The sequence below is a fragment of the Arachis hypogaea genome, chromosome 9 (assembly GCF_003086295.3).
Source record: "Arachis hypogaea cultivar Tifrunner chromosome 9, arahy.Tifrunner.gnm2.J5K5, whole genome shotgun sequence".
NCBI lineage: Eukaryota > Viridiplantae > Streptophyta > Magnoliopsida > Fabales > Fabaceae > Arachis > Arachis hypogaea.
Window position 1 is genome coordinate 64,781,267 of NC_092044.1, and position 13,745 is coordinate 64,795,011.

Consider the following 13,745-nt stretch of genomic DNA (forward strand, 5'->3'; position numbering starts at 1 on the left):
TCTCAAGATCTCCTCGCGTACTCTATCCATTCTTCTGCTTGTCGTAGATGTCCTCCTCCATGGTTTTGGAAGCCGTCGTTCATCCTCGACCGCCACTGCTGCCACCGATGAAGTCATTTCCACTGCCTTCGACACCTGCGAAGCCACTGCTGCCGTCGCCGACTCCGGTATGCCTCTGTCGTGGTCGCTGACTTTGTTTTTGTCGTTCCTGCCACCGGTAGCCACCACCGTCGTTTCTGTTTTCTCCAATGTTGCCTCACCCTATAGAATTCCTCTAATTTCCCGTCGTTTTTGCTTCCTCCATTCCCCCTTTCATCTAATTTCAAAATTGAATTTCATGTTTTCACTGACTGAACCAGAGTGCATCTTAGGTTTATGAAATTTTGGATAATGCTGTTGACGAGGCTCAAGCTGGATTTGCTTCCAAGATTGATGTTATTTTATAATCAGATGGTTTTGTAAGCATAACTGACGATGGTTTTGTAATCAGATTGATGTTGTGCTTATGGAATTACTAAAATTTGCAGTACATATTTTTCAATGTTTTTAGTTCTTGAAACTTCTACTGCAACAAGTAATTCCATTCTAAAAAGTTAAATATGACTTTTGAGCAATTTGAGCTACTTTTTACTATCTGTTGGGTGATTTTGAGCTTTTAACTATACATACTAATTTCACTCATGGAGGTGCATATCTCTGTTTGAGCTTGTGAACGATGGAGACAATATTCTTATGTTTTTCTTGCGTTGCTTGTTAGTTAGAGATTTCTAAAGATAGTTGGTTTCACAACTAGAAAATGGCTTAATAAAGATAGATTTACAGACATATTTGGTCTATATTACAAACGAATTTTTGGTTACCGACAGAATTACCGATGGATTTTGTTCCTCTATAAAATCCTCGTTGGAAATTATTTACCGACGGATTTTTTTCCGTCGGAAAATTACCGACAGATTTTTACCAGTTACCGATGGATTTTCCCTCTGTAAATTCTCCGTCTATTTTCCGAAAACGACGAACTTTCCGACGGATTTTTCAGACGGATTTTTTCGTCTATAATTACAGACAGATTTTCCATCGATAATTACAGACAGATTTTCCGACAGATTTTCCGTCGGTGATTTGAGCCTTGGAATACCATTCCAAACTCTGAATACAGACAGAAAATCCGTCTGTAAATCCGTCGGTAAGATAAAATGGAATTTTCTTTAGATTTTTTATTTTAAAATAAACATGTTTTATACAAAATAATATAAATTTAATAATTATAATTTTTTATCTAATTAGTATTCAAATATTTATAATATTACAAAAAATAAACAAATTCATCATATTATAAAACTAAAAGAAAGTATTATAAACAAGCAAGTCAATATAATTCAAGACATAAACAAAGTGTATTATCAACTATAATCCTCAGTATATTGTTCAGCTATACTAAATTTATCAACTATATTCCTCAGTGTCATCTTCATCCCCATCATCATTATAGTCTTCATCCGAAGAGATTGAAGGTGGCGGCGGTGGCGGTGGCAGTAGAGCAGTAGTGGAACTACTTGACACTCTAACCTTCTTGTAATAGCTAACATAAGCCTCATTCCATCTCTTCTGTTTCAACTTTTCCTTCTTGGCCTTTCCAATTACCCGTTCTAACTTTTCTAACTTCTTTTGAGTCTTTTCCAAAGGAGCCAAGCGTGCATCTAACAACTTACTAATATACTCATCTGTCTGTTGAGTAACACGTTGAAAAAGCTCTTCATTGAGATTATGAATCTATTCTCGCAAATCAGGAACAGAATTTTGATTTGTAGATGCTCTTCCAGATACAGAGTTGGTAGAAGTGGTTCTAGACTTAATAGAGCTAGAAAAGAATGCTCCTTTTCCGTAAACTCGATTCTTCTTTTGCCCACCACACATTTCCTCCCAAATCATGTCTTCATCAATTGGCGGTAGCTCCATTCCTTGTGCTTGAGCCTCGACATGTTGGGCCTGAACTTCTGCTAACTTTTTTATAAACTTCTCCTGTTGCACAATGATTATTATCAAAAGAAAAAATACCAACAAATTTTCATCTTTCCCAATAATTCAGATAGAATAAGCTCTAAAATATTCATGATTCTCATTACAAAATACAAAATAATATTCTCACAAGAAGCAACAGGAACAATTGGCGAAAGTAACAATTAACTAAAGTAGAAGAATAAATGACATAAATCAAGACATCAAACAGCTGAGAATATCCCAATTAGGTGGCATGCATTATTAACAGCATTTGTTTGCCACACACAAAAAAGGTTTTTAATAGCATTTGTTTGCCACACAAAAACTCAATTCATTAACATATCAAATACTTGTTGATTAGAATCTCTCAATGGACAGAACCACCTAAGAGTGACGCTCGATTCTCCCTCGCTTTTTTCCTTATATTTTTCCATTTCTCATCCATTTCCCAGTACTTTATATATATAATAATAATCTATAATTAGGTGAGCCAATTCAATATTATTATATTCATGCATAGTTAGTTTTACATTCTTCAATATTCTTATATTCATGAATTACTACAACATCTCACTGAAAATGCAGCAAAAGGAACAGTGAATCCATCTTTTTCAGATATGTAAATTAAAACACATGTTGCTTTGCTCAGATCTGGAAGAAATTAGAGTTTCATTTTGCTTGAAATGTTAAAAAACAAAGGTACTATAACTCTGGTTTTTGGATGTAATTCTGTTATAAAAACAAAGTTAAAAAACACAACAACTACTACTAATAATAATAAGTAACAGAGAAGAAACTAAATAGTAATAGTGAAAAATCTATCTACTTAATATTTATACTATATCTCACATGAGTGTCTTGAGAGCGTTTGTCCACCCATTTAGACTTGTCACTTTTAAGTGTGTGGGTTTCCTTGAAGACTTCCTCACAAGTTGGTGTACGGTCTAACTGCTTCTTCTGTTTCACATAAACACAGAATAAAAAAATTTTATATAAATAAATGTCTATTAAATAAGATCTAAAGCCACTTAAATTATGTTACCATCCTCTCTATAGTTGAGCTCAGTGGAATAGAACCACCGCAATGGACAGAACTACCTAAGAGAGACGCTCGATTCTCCCTCGCTTTTTTCCTTACATTTTTCCATTTCTCATCCATTTTCCAGTACTTTTTCAACACCTTTTTGTAAGCAGGAATTAGCCATTCGTGGGTTGTATCCACACCCTCACGGATATCCGACATCATTTGGCTAAATCGCTTACTTGTCCTATATTTGAAAGCCTTCCAAAAAAACTCCTCATCATCGTCATCAATACGAAAATGGCTCTGCACATAAAAAAGATACTATAATATAAGATAAGACAAGAACATAACCCAGAATTAAGCTCTTTTTGGATACAAGAAAATAACTCCAGTTCATGATTCATTGTTACCTCTTTTTGGATCTTGTATATTCTTATTTTAATTATGTAAGGAATTTATTCGAAAAATAAATAGAGAGTATATAACTATATATCATGAATTATGGTATATCAACATGATTATTCAAAACTGATTGAAACAGGTAAACAAAACTTAGCAATTTATGTACAGGACATTTATAAAGCTAAGTGAAACACATATTCTCATGATATTTTTCTTTCAGGACATTATATACAAGCCATTTATAATTTCTCTTGAATATAATTAGCACATTAGCAAAAAATAAAGGGAATAACGTTATGCATATAATTTCTCTTGCATATTCTCATGTATAAAAGCTTGTTATTGAGGATACAAGGGAATAAAGTTATTAATCAACACATTAGCAAAAAAGAAAGGGTAGAATTATAGTATAGATGACAAAGATATACATAAATCATATATGATCATTGATATATATGTTATTTTTACCTTCCACTCCTTAAACCAAAGCTTCTTTGTCAGAAGAGGGACATCCCCAAACTTTTTATATGGTTTATCATACCGTTTCTTGATGATCTCTGTAATCTTTTGCGAACCAGGAGGGAAAGGTAACCAACTGATAATTTCATAAAGAATTGACAAGTTAGAAAACTAAAAAAAGTAATTATTTCTCTAATTCAAGCAATCAAATTTTACCTTGTTTTTCCATCTAGAACCAATCTTTGTTTTATGACAACATGAGGAACCGATGCAGTTTCTGATGGAGGAGATGTACTAGAGCTTCCAGGTGTCTCTGAATCAACTAATAGGCTGGAATTGCGAGATGGAGGAGGAATCGAAATTGGAAGAGGGGGTTGTGGAGGGCCCATACATCCTGGAGTAGGCCAAGTTGGTGGAGGAAGACCAGTGTAACCTGGATTAGGCACCATCAAATACAGTTGCTGGGTAAGTGGTCTTGACTGAAAATCTGGCACAATTGAAGTCCCAGAAGAGGTGGAGTTGGTGGTAATAACGGCTGCGGTGGTGGTTCGAGAGCCTCTATGACCCTTGACACCTTTACCCTTGACCCGAGGAGCCATGATCTACATATATATTAAAGACAAAATTAAAATAACACAAGCTAAAATAATATTAAAGATGAAACTAGCATGCATTCCATCAATTGATTTGCTCCGCATGCATGGCTGGCCTTTACTTCTATACACAATTATTGGCCAATGGCATATAGGCATACAAGTACAAAACTTACTCGAGATAATCAGAAGATTTCGGCTTTCATTTGGAGGGGGTGCTTCGTTTTTTGTAGCTTTTTGGTGATTTATAGGAAATAATAATTCATTGAGTTGTCTCTCTGCATTGTACTCTGAAGTGGCCTGTAAAGTAATTGAAATGAATGATAGTGGGGGTCAAGAGAGAAGCCCGTTTTCTTTTCTAAAATGTGAGTCAAAAGATATGCAAAACCTTTTAGTTGGAGTTTGGAGGAGGTATAATGCACGGCAATACTAATATCCAAACTTGAGAAAAAATTAAGACATCAGAACTTGTAGCTATGAAATAAACTCATATACCCTCTTTTTGAATGTAAATCTCAGGGTTTGAACTTGAGTTCCTGAACAAACTCTTAGATCAAACCCAAGGGAGTCTACAGAAATAAGTTACACCTCCTACAACAAATTAAAACAAGAAGATCAAATTGATCATAACTGGTTGTAACAAAAAGTAATATTTCTAAATAGATATTAATGAAAAGTAATAAGGTAATGGATTATATTGTTCTTAACTGTTCGACTAAATTGAGAAAGATAACTTTACATATTAATGACAAAATGAATCAAACCCAACTCTATGCTAACTTGCATAACATAACCACTTAACTATTTCAACTGGCAAGAAAAATGTTTATAGAAAATTACTCGATCAGTTCTTACTTAATTGTACCAAAATAGTGAAGATGACAATTAATTAAGAATGAAGGGAGTACATAGTAAAAAGAGAGCCTAAAACAAACTATTCAAGAGTTTATTTATTACCTCTACTTGGATACTCTTGTATCTCCAACGAGCTATGATTTTGGAGGCTGAGTGTGCAAGAGCATCAGGTTGAGCTTTGTTGTAGTCTTCTATTTCAACGTCAGTCTGCAGAAAACCAGATTAACATTTTATTTTCCAATAAAAAGGCCACATAATTTATTTTAATTATCTTTTTTACTATTAACTGATTCAGTAGTATAACAGATTATAAAATATGTAAAAATTATGAAAAATATTTTAAATTCTTTTAACCATATTGCAGAAAGTAAATGAGAGATGAAACATTAAAATTTTGAAAATGAAAAGTTCTATATATACTCCACCAAAACCAAATTAAATTAGCTCTAGAATGTTACCCTATTAAAAATCGATATCATCATCAAAGTCAGCAACATCATTATATTCATTTTTATTAGCTCCGGAACTAGAGCCGATGGACAATTCGACAATGCGGTCCTCTCCAAATAGAGACTTAAGACTAATAGGTGGCTCAGTGTCTGAAATCCTAGAAGGATTGCTCTCATCCACTTGATAAGCTACATCATTCTCATCCTCATCCTCATCTACATGTACATGATTAGTTTCAATTCGACCTCTTAGTTTAGTGTTTATAACAACATGCCACAGAGACTTGCAATTTTCAGGATAAGGTAAGAAGTAAACTTGTTTAGCTTTTTGGGCGACAATGAAAGGATCATAGTGGCGATATCTTTTGCTATGGTTGACTTCAGTTATTTTGTAGTCATTATGAATACGTGTTCCATTTGGACGACTTGGATCATACCATTGACATTTGAACAAAACAACTCGATTAGAGTCATCACTAGTGTATTCAAGCTCGAGTATATCTTTTAATAATCCAAACAATCACTTTCCCCGTTGCCTGCATCACCTTTGACATACACACCGGTGTTATCGGTTTTCTTTCCTTTTGCCCTTGCAAGAGTATGAAATGTATATCCATTTACTTTATAAATTGGATAACTTATTGCTTTGTTTGAAGGATCCCAAGAAAGTGATTGCAAACCGGGATCAACAATTTTGTTGCATTGATTTTGAAACTAGTTAAAAACATGAATCAAACTATTTAATAAAAGATATATGATTACTATGTAATGCATCTATGATACGAATCTATGCACTTATATATGATGCAAACCAAGGGGAAAATCGGTCATCGCTTTCTCCAGGACAAGTTTCTTTCCAAAACCTTGATGAAAGTAGGACTAGAGTTGATAAGCTATGGGATTCATTAGTAGAACAAGTGTAATTAACTATTTAATAAAAGATTTGTGCACTTACATATAGAAAGGGCTAACTTTGCTTTCATTGAGTAGAATATGCAAATGAGCTGAAGCCTTATCCCGTTCGTCTAACCAATGATCTTTAGCTTTTCCAACCTTGCGACTAGGTCTATTAAATATTGATAAAGAAGCTTTAATTGTGTCTCCCCCGTCATCATTTCTTCCCACACAAGTTCGCCTCGATAAGATATGTGGTTCAAAGTAGAAAGAAACAAAACTTGAAGTCTCCTTTGCCAAGAAAGCCTCACAAATCGAACCTTCAACCCTTGCTCTATTTTTCATTGTTCACTTGAATGCTCCTATCACCCTTTCAAATGGATACATCCACCTATATTGGACAGGTCCATACTCACGTGCCTCATATGCTAGATGAATTGGCAAATGCTCCATCACATTAAAGAATCCCGGGGGAAATATCCTTTCTAACTTGCAAAGGATAATGGGAATATTCTGCTCCATAACCTCTAAATCATGAACTTTGAGGGTGATTGAGCACAAGTCTTTGAAAAACTGGCTTAACTCGGTAAGAGGCTTCCATATATTTGTAGGTAGTTCTCTGAATGCAGTTGGAATTAAGCACTGCATAAAAATGTGACAATCATGGCTCTTCATACCAATAAACCTCCCCTGGAAAAGACTTACACATCTAGCAAGGTTAGATGCATAACCATCTGAAAATCTAAGTTGTTGCACCCACTTATACACGTCTTGTTGCTGTTCAAAAGTTAAAGTATAAGCTGCCTTAGGTTTGGACCAATAATTATCACCGACATGTCGCAAATGTAAATCTGGACGCTTGCACAGTTCAGCCAGATCTAACCTAGCTTTTTCATTGTCTTTAGTTCTATCAGTGTCCATAACAGTATTCATTATGTTATCAAGCACATTCTTCTCTATGTGCATTACATCAAGACAGTGACGAACCAGGTTATCCTTCCAATAAGGTAACTCCCAAAACACACTTTGCTTAGTCCAATTGTGAGTAATGCCATACTCTCACGATTTGATCCACTTTCCATTATCTGATATCTTTCCAAGTCCTCTAACCCTTTGCCAAATCTCCAAACCACTTAATCTGGTAGGAGCCTCTTCACTTTCTATTTTATTCTTCCTGAAGTCATTCTTATTGCGCCTATAAGGGTGGTTTATCGGCAAAAACCTCCGATGACAATCAAACCATGATGCCTTGCCTCCATGTGATAGTGTAAAAGACTTGGTATCCTCCATGCAAATAGGACATGACAATCTTCCTTGTGTCATCCACCCAGACAACATCTCATATGCTGGGAAATCATTGATAGTCCACATCAATGCTTCCTTTAAGACAAAATTCTTCTTTTCTACAATATCATATGTCAAAACACTAGGATTTCACAACTCATTTAATTTGTCAATCAAGGGTCCCAAGAATACATCAATGTTGGCTTTAGGTTTTTTAGGACCATGTATTAAGCAAGTCAAGAACAAATAGGGATCTTTCATACACATTCCAGGAGGTAGATTGTATAGAATTACAATTACGGGCCAACAAGAATAAGGCTTGTTAAATTAGATATTTGGGGTAAACCTATCAGAGCAAAGACCAAACCTAATGTTTCTAGGCTCCAAAGAAAAATCAGATTGGATACAGTCAAAGCTTTTCCATGCCTTCCCATGTGACGGATGGGTCATCACGCCATCATCACGTTGGTTTTTTATATGCCACGTCATGTGCGGAGCTGAACTCATTGATGCATAAAGCCTTCAAAGTCTATGGATTAAGGGTAAGTAGTGCATCCGTCTGACAGAAACTCTCTTGGACTTACAACCACCATCGGAAATAGGCTTGAATCTAAGTGCTTCACAAAACTTGCAACTAGTTAGAGCAACATCGTCTTTTCGATACAACATGCAATTGTTTGAGCAACAATCTATTTTGATTGCCTTCAATCCAAGATTTTGCACTAACTTCTTAGCCTCATAGTAATCCCTAGGTATGACACTACCCTCAGGAGTAATTTCCCTAATTAAGGTGGCCCACTGCTTAAATGACTCCTGTGATTGGTTTTCCTTGGCCTTAATGCATAGCATTCTAACAGCTATCGATAGTTGAGAGTGCACACAAACTTCCCACAAAGGCTTTTGTGCTGCCTCAAGAAGATCAACAAAGTTTTTAGCCTCTACATGAGGATCTTCTGGACCAGCAGAATCGAAAACCATTTCATGATACCTTCTGGAGTTGTCTTCCCAGCTAATGTCATATATATCACATTCTTCCACATTTGCACCACTTCCTGAACCACCTTCCCCACAATTATTGAATCCCGTCTAATTATCCCTATGTCGTCAATCTCTCTATGTTCTGTCTAAATCCAATAATTTGGCATAAACCCTTTTCCCACAAATGCATTTTAATAATGTTAAGCTCTTTATAATTTGTGCATCTACACTTAACGCATGGGCATCTACACTTTCCTTCCAACTTCACAACATCTAACTTACTAATTGTTTCTATAAACTCCTCAACCTTGTCATAAAACTCAGGTTTAATACCCCTCTTGTTGGATTCAACCTATCATATATCCACACTCGATGGTGCCAAGACATTTCTTACGAATTCGATATTTTTAGTACATATAAATCATCCAACACAAGCAACATTTCATCTATCATACAACATCCTATCAATATTTAACCATATCAATGTTTTTAATGCAATACAAGCAACAAAACAACACAAGTAATATTTCATTTATCACACAATACCCTAGAAATCAATGAAGTTTATAACACAAGAATTGCACTAACCTTAACTCCAAGCAAAAAGTTGAAGGGATTGGACCAAAAATCTCTGAACGAACACACAAATTAGTTTTATTAGCTTGTTATCAACATTCATTCAGAAAACTTATTCTTAAGCTATCTTATATATTAACTATTTAGCAGAAATAAAACAAACTATTGATGGTGGATTAAATTATCATACTTTAAAAGATTTTTGGTAACTAATTATTTTTTGATACACGTTAACATGATTGTTGTTCTGAATATAAGAGATACTAGCCACAGTATCCTAGAAAATGAGATGATGATAATAATTATAAAGAGAAATTTAATTAAGTTTAGTGTTTACCTACAATAGTCTTAAGCCGCCAGTTGCACTTTGAAGATGATCCTAAAAAGTAAAAGATCAATGACTTAGACATGGTAAAATTAAAGACAAGATTAATACTTAGATAAGATAATACATAATAATCTTGTGAAATGCATATAGCTATGCAGTTCAAACACTTTATCAATTAGTAATATGAAAGTAGCAGTGTTAGTGGTTCTATATATATAAAACCTTTCAGTTTAAGATTATACCTCCTTGTGCTAAAGACAGTGTGGCCAAGTCTTTTGTGCTACAAATGAAAAGAAACAGTAGATGTAAGTAACAAATATTCTTTGTACATGGTGTAAAAACTGGAAAGAACTATCTCAGAACAATCCAACATGCAACATGGTGTAAAAACTGGAAAGAACGCAAGGGAACGTGAAGCACTAATGCTCGAGAACAAGATATCAGTGTGATATCATAGCACTCATAGCTCACAAATGTTGCTCTACCATAACATATTCTTTGTACAGCTATGCCATAAACAGTAATAACGGGGAGAAAAAAAACAGAAGTATATGCAAGTTTGTGGGATAAAGAGTTTGGAACAGAAGTAAAGAAGCATACTTCACACAAACATAAAGTACATGCTTTGGGGATAAAGAGAAGCAGCTGACTAAGGCAGAGTGGCACAACTTCTACAAACACATGATTGACACAACCTAATTTTTACAGAAAGTACTGCACATCCTAATAAAGGGATGATTCATTATTAATCTATACTTTTACTTTATTTCAATATACCAAAGAATAAAATTAAAGAAAGAAAGAAATGAAAGCAGTTAGAATCTGCCAAAAAGACAGTTGTACTTGTACTATAACCATAGAGTATGCTATATAGAATTTGTGCTTATAACCATAGAGTATGCTATATAGAAGAAGAAGAAAAAGGGCTTTAATTAAGTAAGTAATTGTACCTGTACTTGTTCCTAACTTGGAGAAGAGCAAAGAGACAGAGTAAGTAATTGTACCTGTACTTATTCCTAACTTGTTCCTAACTTGTTGAATCTGCCAAATCTGCTGCAAATGTTGCCAAAGAAGTTGTTCACAACACTAGAGAAAAAGACTCTGATGCAGAACTTTGAAAAAATATGAACTTTGAACAAAATTATGAACAACAAATAGACATTTTATGAACAAAATTCACAAAGTACACAGCATTCAATATTATCAGTACTTATGAACAAGTATGAATAAAAAATGAGCAAAATTATGAACAGAAAAGTGACTGTTTAATAAACTACACAGCATTCAATGTTCTCAATTTATCACAGTACTCATCGACTGCGAGGAGGAAGGGCAGTGGCAGAAACACAACGGTGACACAGAGAGAGAAGGAGAGTGCTCGAACAGAGGAGACGACCAACGAGCTTCCAAACGACGGCGAGGGAGCTTCCAATCACGACGACACAGCTTCCTACGATGGCGACGGATCTTCTACGATGGCAGTGGAGGCTGTGTCTGTGTAGGGGCTGTGGTGGCTACGCCGCTGTGGGGCTGCGAGGCTGTGGGGATTGCGGGGAGATGCGAGGGCTGATGCGGGGCTGCGTGGCTGCAGTGGCAGCAGAGACTGCGGTGGCTGCGGGCGGCGGGTTGCAGGGCGAAGAGTTCGAGGGATGAGGGCGAAGAGTATATTTCCAAAACCTTCGAATGAAGTGTGAATGGGAGTGAAGAACGGGAGGTGATAAAATTAAGGTTTTCAATATTTCTGACATATTTAATTTAAATTACAGACGTATTTTCCGTCTGTAATAATTTAATAAAACGCAGCGTTCCGTCTATTTAATTACAGACGAAAAATCTGTCTGTAACCATTTCTCACGGAAAAAAATAATTTTTTCGATGGAATTATCGACGGATTTTCTTTTCTGTCTGTAATTTATGCTAATCCATTTTTTTTGTTTTCCGACAAAAAATCCCTCTGAAATTCCCTCTGTATTTCCGTGGGATAAAATCCGTCGGAAATATCCGTCTGTAATAACTAGATTTCTAGTAGTGTTTGTATCTATGTTCATAAGGTATGAGGAGAACAATGGAGGAGAAAGGAGAGGAAAGGCGAAGAGAATTAGAACTTGAGAATGGGTTATTCAATTCGTAAAGAATAAATTATGGGTATAATGGTAAATTTACTTTTTTTAACAATTTTTGTAATGTTTGTTGTCAAGAGGACCTAATTAAAACAAAAAATTGGTCTAAAGACCTAATTGAAAGGAAAAAAAGTATAGAGACCTAATTAAAAATTTGATGAAACTATAGGAACCAATAGAATAATTAAACCTTATAATAACTAGTAAAATTTTAATTACAATTTTTTATCTAATATATATAATTAAAAATCTAATTATAAATTTTTTAAATTGTAAATTAATAAAATTATAGAGACTAATAAACTATTTAAATATATATATATATATATATATATATATATATATATATATATATATATATATAGTAGGAATAGGAGAGAGAAAGAAAGATATCAGAGTTGGTATAGAAATTTTCTTTCTCAAAAATACTCATCTATACAAAAATGTTGTTAACTCCAAGAATTGAACCGTGTACTTTTTAATTTTAGTGTAATATATTTATTATCATTGTATCTCAAACTTATTATTATTATTATTATTATTATTATTATTATTATTATTATTATTATTATTATTATTATTCACCTTTAATTTATAAAAAGATATATTAATAAGTATATTAATACCTATTAATATACTAGTATTTATAAGGAAAACCACCAATATTTTTATATTTTATGAAAAATGTAAATATATAGTGTATCGTCATATAATCATATATATATATATATATATATATATATATATATATATAAAACTTAAATTTTAAGAAAAAATGGTGTATAATTTTATAAATAACAAAATGTCGTGAACAAACATTGTCTAACCTAAAATATGTAGTGTATATCAAGTTATCAACATAGTTGTTTACCCGAATTCTTTATGTTCGCTATTGGCTAATAATGGTGTTTAGTTATATCTTCGTACATATATAGTGGTCATTAGTCAATGAACTTCTTCACGACTCAAGATTGGGGAGAGCCTTTCCCAAATCTAAACATAAAAGCGTACCCAAGAAATTAAATAAATCAAAAACATATATTGTATAGAAAACATTTTGAGTAATTTAAGAATATTGGTGTCAATGAGTAATAGCTCAAATGACATAATTTTTCCATATTCAATTAAGAAATTGTGGGTTCGAGTCTTCTATCTTTAGTTAAAAAAAAAAAATTTAAGAATATTGGTGTATTAATAATTTTAATTATTAATATCAAAATAAAATATATTTATGATTAAAATTATACATTATATAGTTTGAGATCAATGGCTAAAATCATACACCGAAATATCAATATTTCTGTAATATTTTTTTTAAAAAAATATCGTATATATCTAAATAGGAATAGACGTAAGGGGAGGCCTTAGCTTCCCAGATTTTTTAAAATAATAATAATAAGTTATTAAATATATAATATTATTATATATTATATAATTTTATTTTTTATTTAAAAAATATATTTAGTATTTAATCTGATATAAATAAAAGTACAATTCAAATATTAATAATCTTTAATATTTAAAAAATAAGTGATTAAATAGTAGAATGATTTTATTTAAATGAGTTCAATGATTAAGAGAAATTTCACATTAAAATGTAAGTTTAATATTATAAACTTGATGTTCCTAATCATATTGAATTAAGTAATTTGTGCCTATATAATTTTTGGAGTTATGTCAAGGATTAACGAAGATAGAAAAATCTTTAACGTATTATTTGATGGGTTGACTCATTTGGTATTAACTCTTCTTTCTGTTTTAATTGCTATAACTGACAGATAT

The 13,745-nt window shown here is 33.3% G+C and overlaps 1 protein-coding gene across 1 annotated transcript; it reads right to left on the bottom strand.

Moving 5' to 3' along the window:
* Positions 1-1,635: 1,635 nt before the first annotated feature.
* Positions 1,636-3,161, bottom strand: LOC112709187 (uncharacterized). The gene is made up of 3 exons (XM_025761084.3): positions 3,044-3,161; positions 2,851-2,958; positions 1,636-2,022 (listed from the first exon to the last, which is right to left on the bottom strand). The coding sequence occupies exons 1-3, from the start codon at positions 3,158-3,160 to the stop codon at positions 1,774-1,776; spliced, it is 474 nt and encodes a 157-aa protein (XP_025616869.2). The 5' UTR covers position 3,161; the 3' UTR covers positions 1,636-1,773.
* Positions 3,162-13,745: the final 10,584 nt, after the last annotated feature.